Genomic DNA, 20777 nt, shown 5'->3' on the forward strand with positions numbered 1-20777 from the left:
TGGATTGATGTTCAAATTGAAAATGTTTGACTTATATTTGGATTTTGTACTCGTAAGGGCAGGCTTGGATTAAGGGGTAATGAAAGTTAAACTAAGGAGAATTAAGGTGTTTAGTGCTGATTATTATGAGGATGAAGTAGTGATAAAGAGGATAAGCTTTTGTTGGGAAGGAGGAATGGATAGGGGAACTGTAACCCTCAATATGGGGTAATAGTTCCCCTAGGGTAATTGTTACCCTCATTTGTTGGGTAATAGCTTCTACTTCCATCCCTTCTCATCACAACAATACTATATCATCTCCATTACAATCATCTCAATTCACCTACATTTTCCCTTTATTAAGGTGGTTTTGACTTTTATTACTCCTCTAACTATTACCTCCAATCCAAGCATGCCTAAAATGATAGACAAATTAAAATGAGATTGTAGACCGTCCCACTATCTATTTTAGAGGGTCACCATTTGCTTACGCTACTTTTCAAACGACCCCTGTAGCTTGAATGTTGTTGTATTAATCGGAGGTAGAATTTTTGAGAGGTGATGTTTATTGATTAAAGTTGCCCTTAGCGGGGGGAGGTCTATGGATAGATAGTCTTCTGGGAGGACGGTAATTATGTTATGATTCAAGGTTGTGCTTGCTAAAAGTATGCTGTCTCTATGACATCTTAAGTTTATGAAAAAACCTTGCTTGATTATACAATCAATGGTTGTCTACGATTTAGATTGTGATAATCATGAAATCATATAGAATGAATAATGGCTCATAGTTCTCGCATAATTTTTATAGTAAAAGTTACTGCTTGGAGTTGGTCGTGTAGGTTTAGGGTAATCAATGTTCAAAGAATGTAACATTTGGGTAGTTATATGGACATGAAACATGTCCTTACGGTTTTTCAAATCATTGCATCATTTTAATTACTCTATAGTTGTTGCACGATGGTGGAATGAAATTATATGACCATGGGGCTGCACAATACGAGAGCAATGAAATGGGATTGCCCTACTATGCATGATTGTCAGCGGTGTGAGACAGGTGCAATGTATGTGGAAGAGAGCTGTCTGACCATGCATTAAGGCTTACTGGATGGCAAGCTTGTGCGCCGAAGCCAGGATCTCGTGTCATGTTGTCTTCCAGTGTTGAGTGCCAGCAGTACAAATCGTTGTGACTCTTTGTGTAACACGCCATTTAAGATTGGATGAGGTCCCAAAATTACTACAATGGTAAGTGGATATCTGCATCATCTATTGTCCCTTATATATAGGGAATAATCGCCTGTGTGAAGGTTAATGAAAATTTACATCCTTGTCTATTCCTTAGCATTGTTTCTGCATTACTTTGTTGAGAGAATGCAAGTTTTCACAATCACGTTAAAGACTCTTTCACATAAGCAACCTGAAACTATTATTCTTATCTTAGTATGCCAAAGGTCATTTCGTGAACCCTGTTGCTTGTAAAGCTTTTGTAGTTGTTCGATATGAGATTTTTAGGAAAGCGCATATCATATGCCTAAAAGGCTAAAAGTATTATCCAGTCACCGTATTTAAATTCCTTTGTCTACTGTATCAACACTATTTCGAATCCTTGGGAGCTCCTTCCTACTTCGCCTGGTCATCAAAGTTTCAAAGTTAACTTTAGAGATTGTATTCATACTGATAGAATTAGTTGCATTTACCACCTTAAGTATGATTCGAATTATTGTCATAACTCATAATCATGAACCATGTAACAAGTGCCATAGTATTCTGGTGGTACCCTATTAAGAATCATCTTCAATCAGTGATATGATGATATCTTTAAAGTTCTATCTCCGCTATCAACTTCATGTAACATTCAAAGACCTACTAGCTTGTGATTTGTACTCATCGCTATTTTTAGCTATGTGTTACATGAATTGATGGGCTGATGTGATCATTATTCTTTAACTGTTAAAGATTCAATAACTTACTCCATTTGAATGTCAACAATCTAATTTTGTTGTTAAAAGAATTGGAGTTTTCTATCTTCTCTAGGTAAAATATTCTTCTTCTGTCATATATTTAACTTCTTGATATGATTAAGGATTCAACGGTATATTGTATGACACTGATACCTCACTTACTCGACTATATGAACTGATTTTGGTGGGGAAAATATTTACTTTCTTGTGTGATTCACATCAGATGATTAAGAGAACAAATAAAATTGGTCGGATAGTTTAAGAGCATGTCCGGTTCTAACATTTTTAGACTCCGAGAAACGGAAATCAAATACTTGTTTCCTTTGTTTTTGTTTGGTTCAACCCCTCAATCTATTACTATTACTTGGTAGAAATGGACTCCCCTCGTATGTTACCTTCCTTTTCCCCTCAAGTAAGAAAATCTATTTATTGGTGGTGATGGTTACCATTCTCTTTCCATTCTTTGTCTTAAACCAAACGCCCAATAAAGGTAGTAATTTTTGTTATCATTCCCTTCTATTTGATTCCATTCTCTTTATATTTCATAGCTTGAACCAAACGAACACTGAAACTCTTAATGCTAAGATTTTTTTTTCCCCTGTGATGTGCCAAGAATATTCTTATCTCTTCCCTGATTCTCCACTGGCACTTTTTTGGATATTGTTTTCTTTTTTGTGTGATTTTAATACTCTGTCGTTCCAACACTATCCGTTATTATGTTTCCATTGGCTGCAATTTTTTGGGAGCTACCTCAGAGACCCGTTATTAGAAGACTTTGTTGCTATTCAAGAACTTGTGGCATCCGAATATTCTGATTTCTATTTCAGATACAGATAGAATTATTCTGACATTATGCTACTACGTCTCCAATTTCTTCCATCTAGACAATTCAGTTTATGAGTCAGAAACGGAAAATCTCTTGATATTTTTCAGGTCTTTCGTGAGTGTAGCAAACAGTTGAGAACTGTGCTCCATTTTTTATGAAAATCATCAAAGTTTGAACTTTAATGTATGCTACTTATCTACCCAGATTCCTAAATGAGAGAAAATAGAGCCTAGGCAACCCTATGATATGCCTCTTTGGCTCTTTTCCTGCAAGACCAAATTGTCTCTTTTGAAGATCACATACCCTGGATGAGCTAGAAGAGATTGCTCTTGTATCTCGAGCAAAATGCAGCATGTTTGAAGGAGTCAATATTCTGAATTCACCCTATCTCCCATTTCAGAATGTGGACCTAGGACTGTTGAACATTTTTTTGTTAAGGAAGATGTGTGGCAGCTTAATGTGCCTTTTTATTTAGTAAGTCTACAGTTTTGCAGTTTATCCGCCTTTCACAGCATATCTGTTGTTTTGGGTTTCTGGAGAAAAATTCTGATGATAGATTTGTACGAGCCGAGAGTTGCCTTTTAATTGGATTATTCTATGCAATTGATTGACAGATGACATGGTACTTCTGAATTTCGATGCATTAGACCCCCAAATCGATAAGCTGTTAGAGTTGTGATAACAGTTTTTGCTGAAAGTCCTGGACCCCTGGTTTCACGTTTCCTATCTTTTTCAGGATCTATCGTGTCAAAATAGACAGACCTTGTATTCATGTTCTGCTGTCTCAGTAGGAAAGCCATGTCTTCTGTCTGCACTCTAAGGGCTTAACAAAACGTTAGAGAACGAAGGTCTAATATAAGATAATTGGAATCTAGAATAGTTTCAATAAGCCACACTGAAGATATGGGTTCTCAAACGGCTGAGGATAAGAAAGTTTTGTTGGCTAGGAAGAATTTAGAATGAGACAATTCCTGGGAAAGTAGAAGGCCCCGCCCCCTTTCTAAAAGTTCTGTTTGTTTTGTGAATGATTGATTTTTGCATATTGTGATGGTCTAAAACAGACGCGACCAAGACACTTGCCATGTTTGTTAGTTGCTTGTCTTCCGCGCATTGGGTGCACAAGATATTATTAATTAAAATCAACAAGTGTTTGGATGAGTTGGTAAAGGGCTAATATGAAGGTTTCAGGTTTGAACTTTCAGGATACAGTAACACACTGACACTTGTTGGTGAGTTTTACCCCCAATTGGTCGTGTATCCATATTAGTCGGAGTTTGGTAGGCATCGAGTGCACACAAGATCTTGTGGTTTGCCTATATTGCTCGTCTCTCTCTCTATATATATTTGGATTGGCTAAAGATACATACATATGTTGCTTTTAACCATGATCAGTGTCGCAGACCTGCTCCAAGATTATACTGCTGCTTACGTTTGTATTTTGTTTATAACTCTCTATTAGAGTGGATGTTTTTTCATACAAAACATAGGTTCATGGTAGGACAGCTGTTCTTAGCCCCACAATATGAAAGAATGGTGAACATGGGCTGAGCATATCATGTAAATTTACATAGGATTTGGTTTGCTAGCTAGTTGGTAGTCCGCCCATGTCCCTTTGCCGGCAGGCATGTTGGACATGAAATCAAACTAAACCCAACCTTTCTTTTACCTTTGCTTTTCAGACTTGAGTACCTATTTTGGGCACATGCTCATGTCTAAGAGTCCAACTCATCTGTTTAATGAAAATATTTTATGGGTGTAGTTCAAAATGAAGTGTTAGGTTTTTATATCCATGTAGGAGTGTCGAGGATGCAACTTGGGTAAGTGGAGAAAAATAAGAGTATGAGTGATGTAGGTCACATACTCCCTCCGTACGAATTACTAGCAACAATTGAATATTTTCCTCTCATAAATAATGTCAAATATTGCTAGTAATTTGTTACGGAGGAAGTATTTGTGATCAAATTATTGATGTGTGGTTAATTTTGCAGTTATTATCAAATGAATTTATTATGGTGAATCATTCACTCTCATGTATTTTGATTATTAGATAATTGTTTTTATATATATGTAGTGATATAGATTAAATGGAGTCTTTTGAGAAAGGCAGTCAAATGGGGAATTGGAGCCAAGTGAAGCATAATAATGATAGTTTATTGGAAAGCCATGTGGACTATGAATTGCAGGCGTGGTTTGTTCTTGGTTGTCTCCCAGGCTGCACACACAATACCCTAATTTCACTAGATACGTTGTGTGCCTTTTGCTTTCCCTCTAATAAATAGTGAACGCATCCCGAACTTTTAAGTAACATATCTAAGATAGATGTCCAATTTCTAATAGTGTTAAGGTAAACATTGAGCAGTCAATAACTAGATGTTTATTGAGGAAATTCAAATGACAAAAAGAAAAGAATATAGAGCAGATGAACATGAAGGGATTAAACACATTAATGTTCCTACAAAGCTGTACAAGAAATTATCATTGACCAACCTTCTGAGTCAAAGGACCATCTCTTCCCCCTGCTTCCTACAATCCATAGCTAAAATGACTACATTTAAGTAGCAAAAGAAAAGAGGGATCAAATGAATTAGCTCTGTGTTGAAGGCTGTTTTATTAGAGGTTGAGAAGTTTTTCCTAATTCTTCAGGAGTTGTTTTCACCTCCATGAGAAGGGCTACTACTTCTTTCATGGTTGGTCTCTCTGACGGTGCTGAGTTCACACAAAACATCGCAATACCGAGTGTTTGAAGCATCTCTTGCACCATTTGATCTGGTAGTCCTTGAAGCTTTGTGTCTAATACTGATACTGCTGGTTCAAAGCTTCCCATTTTCTTCTTTACCCACTCAACTATGTGTTGTCCTTCTCCCATTACCTGGTTTCCAATGGCACTGCGGCCGCTTAGGATTTCCAGAAGGACTACTCCATAACTGTAAACGTCGCTCTTTTCTGTTATGTTCATGGAGTAACCGTACTCTGCACCATATGTAGACATTTTCAGAGTGCAAGTGTTATTTGAATGTAGGAAAACTGTAGCATACTTAATAATTGATCCAACCATGCCAAAGTTCCTTTTCCTTTATATTACAATAGCCTGAATTTAGTTGTCACATAGTCACAAATCACAAATCACAAATCACAAATCACGAATACATAGAAATAAGGATATGATAGGAATTTATGTAAAAACCCTATACACCAATTCTGTTTTTATCAATTTTCGATCAATTTGACATATTAGGAAATTTAATATTCTAATCACTAAAATTCGAAAGTACATGATAGGACTACTACTAGCAAGCTGTTAAAAGAAAAAAGGAGAACAGAAACTTGAATATTAAAGCTCAACAACCAAAAAAAGTCCAAGCTGAAGAAAGAATCTAGTTACACCATGACAAAAACCAAGAACAGTAGAAATTATTGCATTTTACTAAGTTGCAGTGTTTATTTCCTCAATATCTGCACCACATAATCCGTGGCATAGAAACATGGTCCCAAACAATGTGACAAGGATTTGTCATGTATTGAAACTTTGAACTTTGAAGAGAGTCATTAGCAAATAATTCTGTACAGTTATTGACAAGATTTGGCAAAGCGATGACACTTTTAAACGCAAACAAACAAACATGCACATGTTGGTTAACTGAATAAAAAAGATAACACAAGAGTAATTGAAGATGAAGAAAACTTGCCTGGAGCTATATATCCATAAGACCCAGCAACTCTGGAGATTGCATGATGATATGTTGTAGAATGCATGAGCTTAGCTAATCCAAAATCAGCAAGATAAGCTTCATACTTAGAATCAAGAAGTATGTTATTACACTTGACATCTCTGTGAATGATTGATGGGACGCAATCGTGATGAAGATAAGCAAGACCTTGTGCTGATCCAACAGCAATCTTGTACCTTATCTCCCAATCCAAGTTCCTGTTACTCTGTAACAGCTGCTGCAAATTCCCATTTGATACGTAATTGTAAAGCAGTAGCTTCACATTCTTATTTGAACAATAACCTAACAATTTGACAATATTCCGATGTCGAATATGCCCAAGAATCTGGATTTCTGCAGCAAAAGAATCTACTATTTCCTCTTCTTTCTTTGTTTTCCATAATTTTTTAACAGCAATGAGCTCCCCAGTAGGCATTTCTGCTTTATACACAACACCAGAACACCCTTTTCCAATGATATTTTCATCTTTCAAGCAGTCTAATATGTTGTCAATAGTAAAACTGAACTTTTTGAAAGGAATAAAAGTCCAAGGATAGGAGAAATCATCTGAATCTGCAATAGCACCCGAGTTTCCACCTGATTTGTTGAGTAAGTACTTCCGGTTTCGTGTAATAACCATCCATGAAACTACAAGTGCTATCGTAACAGAAGCTAGAATCACACATATCAGAGCAACAGTTTTGGCAGATTTTAACCTGTTTCTCCTGAATAAGTCTGAAGAACATGTAGTGCCATCAAGTGATTGGCAGAGATCTTTGTTCTCAATGAAGGAATTTGAGTTTAGGGTTTTGAAGAATGGAGTAACAGGAATCGGGCCTGAGAAATTGTTGCAGGATATATTCAATGAAGTGAGGCTTGTCAATGAACCAAGGACAACGATTTTTCCAGAAAATGTGTTGTGAGAAAGATCGAGAGACTGTAGTTGTGTTAGACTAGATAAAGGCTCGGGTATTTCACCACTCAAAGCATTATGGCTCAAGTCCAAGCTGATAGATAAGCTTGTCAAGAAGCCGAGTTCAGGGGGTATTGCTCCTGAGAGATTATTGGAGCTCAAGTCAAGTAGTGTAAGCTTCTGCAAGTTTTTGATGGATATTGGAATTTGCCCTGATAATAAATTGTTGTTGAGGATGAGTTTATCCAAGTAGCTGAAATTCCCAAAACTTGAAGGAATTTGACCGGTGAAGCTGTTTCGACTCAAATCAAGCTGCTCGAGATTCACTAGCTTTCCCAACTCAGCTGGGATTTCTCCTGTCAGATGATTATTGTGCAAATCAAGTAGCTCAAGCACAGTGATATTGCCAATCTCATGAGGGATCCCACCTGAGAAATGATTCATGAACAAGTCAAGAAACACAAGATTCTGCAACTGCCCTATCTCTTTCGGTATCTTCCCAGCAAGCTGATTTTCTCCAAGCCTCAATCTGACCAAAGACTGACAATTCGCAAGACCTGGAGACAACCCACCGCTCAACGAATTCCCCAGCAACAAAAGCTTGCTGAGCTTCTTCAACCTGAAGATCTCCTCGGGGATCGACCCAGTAAGCTTATTCCTCGAAAGATCAAGAGTGTAAAGTTCGGTGCAATTGCCAAACTCAGCAGGAATAGTCCCAGATACCGAGTTCCCCCACAAGAAGAAGCTCTGCAAGTACTTAAGATCACCAATCTGTGAAGGAATGGAACCTGAAAGTTGGTTCTTATCCAACTGCAGCGTAGTCAGACTTGTACAGTTGCTCAATTCCCAAGGAATTGAACCTGTGAGTGAATTATCAGACAGATGAATCTGCTGTAACAACACTAACTTTCCCAATTCACCCGGAATCTCTCCTGACAGATTATTAGCCGATAAATCAAGCACAACCAATGACGAGCAGTTAGAAAGCTCGGCAGGAATACTCCCTGTCAGAGAATTACCCCATAAGAGTAAGCTAGTGAGCTTCTGAAGCCTTCCCAACTGCGGGGGAATCTCCCCCGTCATCTTGTTCATGTGTAAGTATAAATTAGTCAGCTGGGAACACGAACCCAGCTCTGGAGGAATCGACCCCGAAACATCAGTTTCATAGACAGCAAGGGTCTCTAAATGAATAAGGTTCCCAAATGCAGAGGGCAACACACCAGATAACCCAGTTGCAGCAACACCAAATATGGTGAGATTGGTAAGTAAACCCAATTGATGAGGAATCTCCCCTGTTAAATAAGGATTACCCCCTAACCTGAACTGCTGAAGGGAGTGCAAAGATCCCAACTGTGATGGTATTGTGCTATTAAGTAAGTTATCTTGGAGACAGAGGACTTGTAAAGAAGTGAGGTTAGACAGCTGAGGTGGGATTTTTCCAGAGAGTTTATTAGAATTTAAGTAAAGAAATTGAAGGGAAGAGAGTTGTCCAAGTTCTTTAGGGATGGGTCCTGAGAGATTGTTGTCCGAGAGGTCGAGAAGGCGTAGATGAGAGAAAAGACCAAAAGAAGGCGGTATAGTTCCCGAGATGTTAGTGGTGGAGAGGTTAAGGAATTGAAGAGAAGATAGAGAAGAAAGTTGGGAAGGGAGTGAAGAGAGATTGAGGAAAATATTAGGAAGAGAAAGAGAAATGACTGTTTGTTGTGGTGAACAAGTTATACCTTGCCATGAACATGGAGTTGCAGAAGAAGGATTCCATGTTGAAAGTACTGAAGAGGATGATTTTGAAACTGGGTCTGCTCCTGATAACAGTGAAAGTAAGGCTTCACCATCTGATGATAATAAGCTTGAAACTGAGACTACCCAAATCATACAAATTAAGTTTATGATGATATAAAACAATGTAAGTTGAGAAGTCTCCATTATATATGTTGTCCTTAAAACCAAAACAGGAAATAATGTATTAGGCTAAAAATTTGTGAATGCCAAGTTTATGTAGTGGTGGCGGTGGTGGTGGTGGTGGTGAAGGTTAAATGCGGCCACTAACCAAGGAGGAGACTAAAGTTTATCTCTTTCATGCTTAAACTTCACATAAATGTACTGTTGAACTAAGTGCATGTGAAAATACTACTACTAGTACATACTAGTTAGTAGTCACCCACAAAAACTGAAAACAAATAAAAAGTTTGAGAATATTATCAAAGGGTGATTAGTTTCTTCCTATGAAGAGAAAATGCAGCTTTCTTACCGGGACCGGTACCGGTACCGCCGCAACGTTGTGGAAGCTATATGGTGTACTTGGTGCTGAAAATGGATATTGGATATAATAGAGAAAGTTTATTGGATTGAATAAGATAGATATTTCACATAAGTTTGGTTTGAACTACTAGTATTTGTTTTGTGTTGGATTTTTTCATGGGGGAGATAGAGAAAGAGAAAAAGGGGGTGTTTGGTTATGGAAGAGTAGGGTGGGTAGGGAGTAGTGACACTGGGTTCTGTGCTCAAGGCTGTTGAAGCTGGTGAGTGTATAGTATTATTGGGTGCCAAACAAGGAAGAAAGAGGTTGGAATTAGATATATTTAAATTGGGGGTTTTGTATATAAAAGTATTTTTTCAAGTGCCGTGAAATCGGCGCCACAAATGTGTTGCTTTTTTGGGTTTTTGTTTCTTCTTAATTGCATGCTAGTTGTAACTTGTAATAGTTAATAAACTGTGGGAGTATTAACAATATAGTACTTTTTAAAAAAAATCTTTTTTTTAGAAATTTTGGGGAATAAAACAAAACTGCCATTCTCATCAGAGTGTAAGATACGTTTTTATCCACTCTACATATTTCTCCATGAATCAGGCTGGTGAACAGTTCGCCAGTCACTTGAATTTTTCAATAATATCCATTTATTTAAATCATGATCATATGTTAATACATAAATATATTCCTGTAAAATAAGTGGATAGAGAAAATTATGTTGCCAAGACCTATCTAGTTCTATACCTTTTCAATTTAGACAATACACAAACTTTTGAGAATCAGTAAAAGATAAGAACTTTATCATTTTGGTTAAATTATATAAAAAAAAAACCTCATTTTTTACTTTGTTAACTTCCTCCATAATATTTTGTAAATTCAAAATCTAGTTTGTACACCAATATGATTTTTTTTTTGTACATCCAAAAATATATATGCACACCAATAATGGTTTTTGTATTGTAAATGAATTACATCCACAAAAATTATGTTAATACATCCTTATTATATTTTCTGCATCCAAAAACTATATGATTTTTTAACTGAAATAATATAAACTTTTGCCCGTTCTCTCACAATATATAAACTTTTGGTTATTTTTTAATAATACAAACTTTTGACCAAAATTCCTCCAATTGGTCATGATCGGTTTAGTCACTTGTTGGTGTAGGTAAACTAGTAACCGATGCTTTTTTTTCGTTATTTTCCCTTCTTCTTTGTTTGCTCTGGTTCTTCTTCCTCCATTTTTTTTCCTTTTATTCTTCTCTCTTTTCCGCCATTAAAGTTTCTCTCTTTTCTTGTGCAATTGGTCGACCAACACCTCCTAATCCTTTCCTCCACAATCGCTATAAACTAACACTGAATTTCAAAACCTCCACAACCCAGATCTTTTCAAGTTTTGTGCTCGCGGTGGTGACTGTTTCGAATTCGGTGGAGGTGCTCTAGTGGTTTCGATTGCGTAAAAGTCAGTTTCTATCTACTTATTTCCTCCCTTTTTGCTCCGACGATCACCTGTGGGTTACTTGTCTTTATCTCATTTATTAACGATTTGCGTATTTTAGTTGCTTAGATTTCCGATTTTCTGGAATTTTTTGCATGTTCTTTTACGGATTTCTGTTGATTTTTGGATGTTATAGTGAATTTTTGTCTCTTTGATTGATTGTTGCATTAAACAAATGTGTACAAATTTTTTTTTAATTGAAGTTTGTTGTTAATATTAATTTTTCATCCTGCATCAAATTTTGATTGATAGTTTATTGAAATATATGATATGACATGGCGATTATCTGTCGCAATATTTTTTTGGTTATTTTGATGGTGGTGGGGTGATTCTGCCCAGCTTTGGAAGTGTGGAGGGAGGATTTGTGGTTGGAAGGGTGGTTTCATGGTGAGGCTAGGGTGGTTCTGTGGGGAGGGTGGTTCCGCGGGGAAGGGTGGGGGTGAGGGTGGGGCTGGGGTAGGGGGGGAGAGAAAGAAATTTTGTTTTGTTAATTTTTTTTTTTTACACGTTTTAAGGGTCACATGTCAACTTGACCTACTGTAAAAAATTTTATTGTGAAGTTTGTATTATTTTAAAACAATCAAAAGTTTGTATTATTGTGAGAGAACGTGCAAAAATTTGTATTATTCTAGTTAAAAAATCCAAAACAATATTTGTACATTCATAATGGTTTTTGTCTCTTACATCCATTAATATATCCATATTATATTTTGTACATCCATGATTTCATTTGTTCTTCTAAGAACTACATCTTCACATCCATAATAGTTTTAGCGTTACATCCATTAGATTTTATGTACATACAAAATTTATGTTTACGTATCCATAATATTGTTGTTGAACATCCAAAAACATATAGTTGTACATCGAAAGATGGATAAAACATAATTAAGGAAATTTTCTAAAAAAATATATCGAGTAACCATAGTTACTAAATCGAGGGTCACGTAGTTATCAAAAGCAATGTTCATCGTCGAACTGTTCGCTAGTAACTATTTCTCCTATTCCATCTCATTTGCACCTTGTTTTTAGGGAAACCCTCTACGATTTGGTACCCAACAGGTTTATACAATAACATTTGCGGAAGGCGTCACGTGCCTTAAGGTTCAACCTTTGGGGCAATGCGCTATTCGATTTCCTTTATGAGTCATTGGAGGATAAAAAAAGATGTACTAGAAAGCAAGTGGCTACTCAGATTGTTTATGGAGGTTCGAGATGTAAACAGCTCGTCGACAACAACATGGTGTGAAACATGGGTATGGAGTGCCTTTGTCATCTTGGAAGTATGACATTTTCTATAAAAATTGGATGTATCTACATGAAGGTTCAATCAGTTGAATACTCTAGATTTAACGTTGCAAGAATTAATCATGTTAATTACTAACTGTTTTCAAAATTAATGATCAAGTTCTACTTAACATTGAGGAAAAAAGGTTCAAAATCTCAGTTATGGAAGAATCAAAGCCAATCATCATTCTTGCCCATACAAGTACAATAAACTCTCAGCTGACAAATCATCAGAATTCACTAATCTCAGGTGACGTTGGTGGTTATTTGCATGAGGATGACATGGAGTCAAAAGGTAATATGAAAGTGACTAGTGATGATGAGTCTCGAATGGATGATGATGTCATGAATGAAAAGTTGCTCCCCCATAAAAGGTTCCCCTTCAAATTCTTTCTCAATGTCCCCCCATAATAATAATAATCATTTCTCTCCCACCCAATGATTGCAATAATCATTCCTCTCTCACCCCTTCACCTGCCCAAAAAATATCACTCATGGATCCCACCACCCATCCAATCGCAATAATGATGTCCCCCCACTTACTGTCAGGCCAATTAATATTGTCACCAATGAAAAACCTCATCCATTCAAGCCCCTAAAAAAGCTCTCTGATTAGGTCCATCACTCCTCCTAGTCAAATCTAAAAGCTAAACTCAGTGGTCCTTTTATTTTTGGACCTTCTCCTTCACACTTCAAAAATTTCAACCCTCTCCAGAATCAAAATTTATCCAATTTCATGGACCCCTCTTACTCTCTTTCTGGGCCTTCCTTGCCTCCGAGCTTTGAAGATTTTATCCCATCTCCCATCAAAATTCAACATGCCCAAAAGAGAAGCTGAAAACTCCCGAAGAAAAAAGAAAAAGCCTATTGTCTGCCAAAATGACAAAACCTCACTCACTCAAATCTCCCTCTCCCTCCTCTCCCCTCAAAAAGAAAAATTTCTCCATTGCCTCTGATATCTTGGACCTTAGTTTAAGATTGGGTTTGACATTCTCTGACCCCCTGCTCTAATTCAAAATAAAATTGCAGACATTATCTCTCGCCAATTAGCAGAATGGTAGGAAAATCAATAAATCCCTCTTTCCCCTTTCTTTTCAAAAATAACAACTTTCTCATGATAATGCTTTCCTGGAATATTCATGGATTGGGTACAAAAATCAAAAGAAGCATTCTTAGAGAACTTGTCGCTTCTAATGATCCATGGTTTACCTTCATTCAAGAATCAAAACTTTACTTTTTACCCCCCCTGTAATGCGTTCCTTCTAGAACACTGATGATGCTACTTGGTGCATTACTCCTTCAATTAGACTTTCAGGTGGTTTGATATATTTTCCTTTGAAGGAAAAGTAAGTTTGAATTGGGATCTTGTAAAATTGAGAGGTTTTGGATCGCAATCTCAGGCACCATTTTATCAACTAACTTCAGATGTGTGCTGGTGAACATTTATCCCTGTTGCACAGCCCAAAGAGCTTTAATTGGGAGAGAAGGTGTCGAATTTTGCTCACATTCCCAGTTACCTTGCTTGATTCTTGGTGACTTCAATGAAGTCTTATGCCAAGAAGATAGATAAAGTCACTTGATAGATCCTACAAGGTCTTCGGATTTCATTTCTTTCATCCTAGATCTCCAGTTAGTTGAAATTCCAGCCTCGGATGACTCGTTTACTTGGTTTTGGGGAGCCTCCAAAAGCAAACTAGATCGGCTCCTTGTCCAGCCTGAATGGAACGACCAAACCTTCCCAGTCTTTAAGGTCTCTATCGTTCAACGTAGTATTTCTGACCATTGTCCATCATTGATTTTAACCCATAAAATCAACTGGGGGCCGAAACCATTTCGGTTGCATGACACTTGGCTTTTGCATAAAGGATGTCTTGAGGTGATTAAGAAAGCCTGGATCAATTCCCATGATAAATCTCTTATGGGGAAACTGAAGTTAGTAAAAAATGACCTGAAAGTGTGGAATGTAAGTGAGTTCGGGAACTTTCATGATAACATAAAAAAGCTAGAACGGGAAATTCATAAATGGGATGGTCTGGCAAACCAAAGAAATTTAGATGAGAATGAGTTTAAGGCAAGGAGAGATGCACAATTTGCCTTCTGGGCATGGTTGAAAAAGAAGGAAATGTTTTCGGCCCAAAATTCTCGGGCCCAATGGCTGAAATATGGGGATTGAAACTCAAAGTTTTTCCATACTTATGCATCTATAAGGAGAAGGAAAAATAATATTGCATCTCTAATATGCAATAACTGTGATGTTTATGACCCGGAAAAAATTAAATCTGAAGTTGTCAGTTACTTCGCTACTTTGTTCAAAGAAGATTGCAAAAAAAAAGGCCCACTTTTAGTGAATTCGATTTCAAAAAAAAATATGCCCTTCAAGCTGAATTGTTAACCTTTCCCTTCTCTGACTTTGAGATAAATGTTGTTGATTCATGCAACCCATCTAAGGCCCCTGGCCCAGATTCGATTCAACTTTAAATTCATCATGCTAGCTTGTAACTTGAAAGGAGGATGTATATTCGATTGTTGAAGAAACCTGGCAATCTTCCTAATGGGAGTAGTAATGCTGCCTTGATTGCCATTAATACAAAAATTGAAAACCCGCGAGAATTCAAGGATTACCGACCCATAAGCTAAGCATGGTCGGTTGCATTTATAAAATAATTGTTAAACTACTTGTTGACAAGTTAGAGGAGGTAATGAACGATATATTTGATCAACCCTTTTCAATCGGCCTTCCTTGAAGGTCGTCAAATCCTTGACTGGGCTCTAGTGGCGGGTGGACTCTTAGACTCTTGCAAAAAATAAAAATCTCAAGATGTGACCTTAAAATTGGATTTCCATAAAGCCTTCGGTTGTATATCGTGGGACTTCTTGGATTGGATTCTATTAAAAATGGGATTTCCAATCACTTGGTGTATGTGGATCACCCCCTGTATTTCCTCAGCAGTTGCGTCGGTCCTATTGAACGGTACACCAACAGACTCTTTTAAACTGCATCGGGGTCTCCCGCAAGGAGACCCCTTCTCACCCTTCCTCTTTGTTCTTATTGTTGAGGCTCTTAATTTGTTGATCAAAAGAGCCACATACTTGAATCTATGATCTGGAGTGGCAATATGTAAGGATGGCCCTATTCTCACACACCTCCAATATGCAGATGATACCATAACTTTTTGTGATCCTTCCCCCCAATCTCTCGTAGACATTCTTGCCTCCGCCCTAAAAGTTAATTTCCACAAAACTACCCTTTATGGAGTTAATTTTGATGATGAATGGATTAAAGGAACTGCAATATTAATTCATTGCAAAGTAGGTCAATTCTCATTTACATGTCTAGTAATACCCATTGGAGGCAATTATTAAAGACTTAGTTTATGGGATAGTGTCATTAGCCGAATGGAAAAAAATTGGCAACATGGCAAAGCAAACTCCTCTCTTTGGAGGGGGAGACTTACTCTCATAAGGGCCTCTATTTCCAACCTCCTCATGTTTTTTATGTCGCTATTTCTAATCCCCCAAGGAGTAGTGAAATAAAATCATAAAAATACAAAGAAATTTCTTATGAAGTGGAGTGGTAGACAAAAAAGCTTCCCCCTTGTTAAATGGGATATTATTCAGCTTACCAAAATTACAGGGAGGTTTGAATGTGAGTAATCTCCAGCTTCGAAACCAAGGATTACTTTTCAAGTGGTTGAGTAGATTTTTTGTTGAACCATCTGCCTTGTGGAGGAAAGTAATTCAGGAAAAGTACAATTACCCCCCTTATATAACCATGGTTGGAATTTTAGATGTTAATAAAGGTGGCTTGTGGAAAAATATTTGTAATTCCCTAGCCCGTAATACAAATGCTAGAAACATTATCAGAAACTGCATAAGAAGACAATTGGGAAATGGGGTTGGCACCCTCTTTTGGTTTGATATTTGGGCCTCAGATATGGCTCTAAAAGACAATTTCCCAAGATTATTCTCTATTTCCCCTTCTCATATGGCCACAACAAATTAGACGGGCTCGTGCACTGATTGTCTTTGGGCTTGGAATCTCAACTGGAAACAGGGTTTTAGGCCCGTGATTTGGAGGAGTGGGAAAAACTCTCTTATCTTCTTAATCAGGTCCATATTGACCCTAAAAATGAGGATAAGTTGATATGGCTACCAGATAAGTCAGGATTTTTTCCGTGAAATCATTATACTTAAAACTTGCAAAATCGAAAGCATCCTATCTCTCTAATGTTGAGAAAAAGCTATGGCATGGCTTGGTCCCCCACATAATAGAAATCTTTTTATGGCTCGTCTTAATGGAAAAGCTAAACACTCGGGAAAAAATGGCTCGCCTCAATATTATACTTGAATCTGAAAATGTATGTATATTATGCAAATAGGCCTTGGAATCATCTTTTCACTTATTTCTCCATTATTTGATTTCAAGGCTAATCTGGGCCTGGTGGTGCAATTATGAAAGCTATCTTTGGTATGTCCTTCTCTTGAAGGTGCTTTTGTCCAGTAGTTTTACCCTTGCAAAATAGTTTTGTCAAAAAGGTGTGACAATCAAGCTTCTTTGTGATTGTATTGTCTCTTTGGAAGGAACGTAAGGCCAAAATTTTCAATGCAAATCTAAGCAACTTGTTCGAAATTCAAGACTAGAATCTTTTGAGAATAGGTTGGTGGACAAAAGTCTATGATATCTCCTTCCCATTCTCACCCGAGGAAGTTGTGAGAAATCCAATTTGTCTCAAATGGAGCCACTCTTTCTCAATCACTGCCCCCCCCCCCCGAAGAAGGCCTTGGACTGGTCTGCTTAGACTCTTTCCACGCTCAAGTGGAACGTGGATGATTCTTTCAATTCTCTCCTCTCCATGTGTGCCATTGGTGGTGTATTAAGGAATTGTAAAGGAGAATTTGTACGTGTGTTTTATTATCCAATACCACCAATGGAAATTAATAAAGCGGAAGTGTTAGCAATTCATCATGCAATTCAGATCTCTCTCAACAGTGAAAGATTCAAGTCTCATGAGATTGAAATTGAATATAACTCTCATAATGCGGTGCAATGGTGCTCTCAACCTAAACGTGGCTCCTGGCATCTAACTTTCATTCTCAACTTCATCAAATCTGCCTAAAAATGAGGATTGTAGCTTTTCATCCATCACCAAACCCGAAGCTCTAACATTGTGGCGGATGCTTTAGCCAAACAAGGACTCCATAGAAACTCAGATTTTGTTGCTTGGCTATAGAAGTTCCATTATGTGTTAAAAGGCTTTGAAGGAGCCTCGATTTTGCAAACATTACTCTATTTCAATTATGATGTATGGTATTTAGAGCAATCTATTCAGGCCACCCCTCTTAACTTATTGTTAATGAGTGGCTTTGGCTACGATGTATTGCTGATTTGAAAATAATGATATCAAGCCCATTTATCGTAAAGAAATTCTCTTCAATAGGTACCAAATGCAAGTGCATTTAGTACAAACAAAATAGGTTTTAAAATCAGAACAAACAAACTTTTTATTTGTTTGCAAATGATACTTCATTCGTTCTTATTTACTTGCAACACTTATCATTTTTGTTTGCTTCAATTTACTTGCAGCATTATCTTTTATGGCTATTCTTTCTCTCTAACTCACTCCTCATCATATGATTTACCTTTTATTCTCACTATTTCCTCGCCTAAAATATCATGCCAGTATTATTTTAGCACCAGTGTCATTTAGGAAAGGTTAGGATGCCATTGATTTTTTTTTTCTACTTTGTCTTTTTTACCAAATACAAAAGCATATGGTACCAATATGAGGAATCTTGGTACCAAGTAGTTTGTTTATAATCGTATAACATTGTTGATGCCTATCCAATCTCCTCTTCTTAGGGGGTTTCAAGGTTGAATGTGATTGTGCCATTGTCAATTGGTGGCCTTGAAAATCATGGATCAGGATGAGTTTTGTCCCCAAAAAGGGGGCTTATTTCGGGCCAGAGTCAACGACCAACTTTTCTGCTCCTAAATCCGTTAAGTAGGGTCACGCTTAAATAATCAAATTTTGGTTGTCATCCCTATTCCTCCAAAAATCGGGTCAAACGGGGCCCGAGGCGCATGCCAAAATATCATGCGTAAAACCCACTAATTTTCTGATTGGACAGGGTCAATGTTGATTTTTATATATTACTTAATTAACCATGTATGGAGTCTCCTTGACATTTGATAGACCCAGCGGAGGAGAAAAATCGGTCCCCTAATTAGGGAAAATTTTAGCGAAATTTTTTAGAATATACATGTATATGGCAATTTGAGAAAAAATGGGTTCACCTATTAGGAAAAAGAATTACTTCCTCTGATCGAATTTTTCAACTGAGTATATACAACAAATCAAAATGTAAGATGGTGTTGGATTTCTATTAATTCAAGTTTAGAAAATATCAACTTTATAAAATTTACATTATTAGATACTCCTTTCGATCTTTATTAGTTTACCCGTTTCTTTTGTACAAAGTTTAGGAGAAACAATGTTGTGGGACATAGAAGGAAAGAGAAACTATTATTTTATGTCAAAGTTGAATCTATGTATGATGGAAAGTTAGTGGTCTCATTCCAAAAATAGAAACAAAAGAAAAGGGTAAACTAATAAGGGGCATCCCAAAACGGAATACAGGTAAACTAATAAAGACTGAGTAAACTAACTAGACCAAACTTAGCCTAATATAAGTTTATATATTGAGTCATTTACTTAGGTCCCCTTTTTAATATGGGACTAAGATGGTAGACCCTCTTATACCCTGGCCATGAGGTATACACGGTCTTGATCATGTCAACGCTTGAGAGGAAGGTGACATGTAAAATTTTACATGTATTCCCCATAAGTTGACAATAATGGTTATTACATTTGCACTATGAACCGTCAAGTAAATATAGTAATATATATCTAAAACTCAAAGCAAATAATTGTCATGCTGCCACATGTTCTCCCCCCTCCTAAGCAATTGACACAAATTAACAATAAAAATGTGGGTGTTAAGACTCAAACCCACAACCTCTCCTTTGAGATGTAAATGCACTAACCAACTCATCTACAAGCTAATATTGATTTCCAATTGTAAGTAGAAGTAATTATGCTTATTAAGTTGATACACCAATTCAACTCCTACATTAATTGACTAATTAAGTAAATGATTAAATGAGTAATATACTAATATACCCCCATGTTACCAATCAAGTTTTCGTTTGTCATAATAGTGATAATGAAACATCAAATCAACTTTGCTGCATTAGATAAATCTCTAATGAGCCCACCAAACCTTAATTTATGCTTAGCCTTTTAGACGATAGAAACAGACAAACATTAACTATTTGAAGGAGAAATTTGAGAAAAATATATTGTAGTTAAATCCAATCAATGTATAAATAGGAACGAAAATGTAACGTGTCTTATAACCTGAAAAATGATATTACAAACTTTGTTGTGTCGAATCAACTAATTTAACGGATCGATAAGTTGTATGATATTAATTTGTGAGATCGACATGGGTAACTATTTGTGTTAAATAGACACTTATAGATTTATATATATGAGTGATCTATTAAGATAAAAATTAAAGCTACCTTTTACACCAGATAACATTTTGTTCTAAATGGGGTCACTTTCACTTATATTCAAGTGACTCATTTAAGGTAAGCAATTTTTTTTTAGTTATATATGACTCATTTTGATTTAAAAGAGTGACCCATTTTGCGTAAAGTGAATAATATCACAAATAATTTATTATACACCTGATACTCAATACTAATTGAAAGTTACGAAGCATTGGAGGTCATTACGTGTTGCATCTAAATACATAAGCTGATATGGAGGCACAAGTTTCATTTAATTTCATAAAAAATAATAAATAAATTATACGTAATGACCCGAGGCTTCCTCGAAAGCAACAACCAGTTGCTTTCTAAAACTGTAGCTTTTGCTTTTTTTTTTTTGACAACGAGAAAACGTGCATTAATTTGAAAAAGAAAGTACAACCTAATGCTAATACAACCATACATACAACAAGCAAACAAAACTAAAGGAGCTGCATTTGCTCTTACAGACACTATGAAACAAAACCAAGCTACTACAAGTCTGTCCAATATAATCTTGAAGAAGGATGGGTTGGAAGTCTTGAAAAAGACCCGATATGAGAGGAAACTTGATGAAAGACAAAATCGAGACGATATGTTGAAAAGGAGTGCCACAACTCATCTAGTAGACGTAGATGCCTTCTAGACGATAAATCCCAAGGCCCTTGAACGAAAATAGCTTCCTGGGATTCTACTGATTGAAGTAACAATGAAGTCATGTCCATTGGTGACTTTTGGCCCTTCTGAGAGGGTTTCCAGAGTTTAGT

At 36.7% G+C, this 20777-nt stretch overlaps 1 protein-coding gene across 1 annotated transcript; it reads right to left on the minus strand.

The window, feature by feature from the left end:
* Nucleotides 1-5114: 5114 nt before the first annotated feature.
* Nucleotides 5115-10034, minus strand: LOC104896329 (LRR receptor-like serine/threonine-protein kinase RGI5). The gene is made up of 2 exons (XM_010683073.4): nucleotides 6450-10034; nucleotides 5115-5733 (listed from the first exon to the last, which is right to left on the minus strand). The coding sequence occupies exons 1-2, from the start codon at nucleotides 9304-9306 to the stop codon at nucleotides 5348-5350; spliced, it is 3243 nt and encodes a 1080-aa protein (XP_010681375.1). The 5' UTR covers nucleotides 9307-10034; the 3' UTR covers nucleotides 5115-5347.
* Nucleotides 10035-20777: the final 10743 nt, after the last annotated feature.

The sequence above is a fragment of the Beta vulgaris genome, chromosome 1 (genome assembly GCF_026745355.1).
Source record: "Beta vulgaris subsp. vulgaris cultivar EL10 chromosome 1, EL10.2, whole genome shotgun sequence".
NCBI lineage: Eukaryota > Viridiplantae > Streptophyta > Magnoliopsida > Caryophyllales > Amaranthaceae > Beta > Beta vulgaris.

Bases quoted from the DNA above. Each gene is read 5' to 3' on its own strand.
- LOC104896329 (XM_010683073.4), bottom strand. From the start codon at position 9,306: ATGGAGACTTCTCAACTTACATTGTTTTATATCATCATAAACTTAATT. The intron at 5,734-6,449 runs GCAAGTTTTCTT...CATATGGTGCAG, and splicing joins TTATGGATATATAGCTCCAG to AGTACGGTTACTCCATGAAC.